Consider the following 1,857-nt stretch of genomic DNA (forward strand, 5'->3'; position numbering starts at 1 on the left):
TATATGCCTGTATATGCATAGACAGATAGATACAAATAGATACATTTAGAGACACACATACACATATACACGCATATACATACAGACATAGCATGTATATATGTAGTTACATGTAATGGCATGTAGGGACATCTAGACAAGCAGACATATACAGGAAATTACCGAGATAAAGATATTCTTCATAGCTGTATCTAACGGCGTTGACTACTATGGATATATATATATATATGTAGTATATAGGTTGATGTGTGTAGGGAGAGGTGGGCGGGATGTCTACTGCCTCTCTATTGCCAAAACGTCTCTTGGCTCGCAAAGACAGATTCCAGATAGATTAAAGAGGAATAGATTACCGATAGAGAGGCAGATAAAGTGACGAAAAATAGGCAGTAGACACGTGGGGAGACATGCATGTATATCTTTCTATGTATACATTCCTCCTACGTCTGTAGGTACCCCTCAAGTACCCACGACGCCCGATCGCCCTCCGTAGAAAACGACAGAAAGAAAGAAAGAAGTAAGAGTACCAAAGAAAAGAAAGAAAGAGAGGTTCGAATGAAGGAGAGAAGAAAGAGATAGGAAAGAGAGAGATAGAGAGAGTGGTGGATATGCTTACGGTAGCAGACATAGCAAGGAAGGGACAAGGGAGCATTTGTATGAGCCTTTCCCACTTCGATCCTCCCGCCTCTTCTTCGCTAATGCAGTGGATTTCGTCTAGAATTACATACTTCAAATTCGACGTCCACTCTTTCACACCTCCAGACATAAGGAGCATCTCCAAGATAGACGGGATAGTAATTAACACCTACAGCACCAAAATAAAGACAAAGAGACAGAGACAGAGAGACAGAAAGAAAGAAAGAAAGAGACGCAGAGAGAAGAGATGAGTCGACAACGAGGAAAGAAAGAACAAGAAGATAGAGAAAGAGAGAGAGAATTCAGAAGGAAGAAAAGATGATTGAAGAGAAAATGAAGAGAAAGCGACAAAGAGTCAAATAGGCCAATACATACACACATATAGATCTCTATACATACAGAGAGAGAGAGAGATAGATAGATAGATATATGAAGCAGAGAGAGATGAGCGAGAGAAGAAAGGTAGAGGTGCCCTGCATCGAAAAATTGCCCTCCTTCTCCCTCCCGAAAGCAAGAGGTACGAATCGAGAGTTGTTCGTACCTATCTACCTGCATGCTTGTCTCTTTTACTTTCTTCTTCTATATAAATCTTCGTGGTGTATAGGACTGCTAGCCATTCTCCATCTATAGAGAAAAAGGCTAAGCGAAGAAGAGAGAGAAGTGAGACACAACAAATCCACGCACGGCACGTCTCTACCTTCATCTGCCTACTGCGGTAGATATAAAAGAAAAGCCCCACAGAAGAGAGGCAAGAAAGAACGAAAGAAAGAAAGAAAAGAAAAGAAAAGAAAAGAAAGACTAAAGAACAAGGCAGACATAAATGTGTCTTTCTTTCTTTCTTTCTTCTTTTCTACTAGTGTCTTCTTATGCACAAGAGCGGGCAGATTGAAGCCGAAGTGTGGAAAAGGAGGCAAGAAAAAAGATGTGACAATTGAGAGAAGCAAAGAGAGCCAAGAATTAGATAAAGAAGAGAAGAAAGAGAGACAGCTCCCCCAGAGAGGAATATTCAGGATGGATGGAGCCGCGAGGATGGAGGGAGAGAGGTCTCTTTCTGTCTCTAAATATATATCTCTCCTCTCTTGCTCTTGCAGTTGGTCTTGTTGATATCGAGCGAGCCAAGGCCTACCTGGGCATCGAGAGGTTTATCCGTGCATCGTTCCCAGAGGTATTCTCCTGAAAGAACTTTCTTACACCCTGACGGATAGCCCTTACTCGAGAAACGAC

The 1,857-nt window shown here is 41.8% G+C and overlaps 1 protein-coding gene across 1 annotated transcript; it reads right to left on the reverse strand.

Moving 5' to 3' along the window:
• Positions 1-610: 610 nt before the first annotated feature.
• Positions 611-1,857, reverse strand: CSUI_010190 (dead deah box helicase domain-containing protein; the record flags this gene model as incomplete). The annotated part of the gene is made up of 2 exons (XM_068070295.1): positions 611-802; positions 1,760-1,857. Coding segments are annotated over 2 exons (290 nt in total), but the record flags the coding sequence as incomplete, so codon positions are not given.

The sequence above is a fragment of the Cystoisospora suis genome, assembly GCF_002600585.1.
Source record: "Cystoisospora suis strain Wien I chromosome Unknown contig_6852, whole genome shotgun sequence".
NCBI classification, from domain to species: Eukaryota; Apicomplexa; class Conoidasida; order Eucoccidiorida; family Sarcocystidae; genus Cystoisospora; species Cystoisospora suis.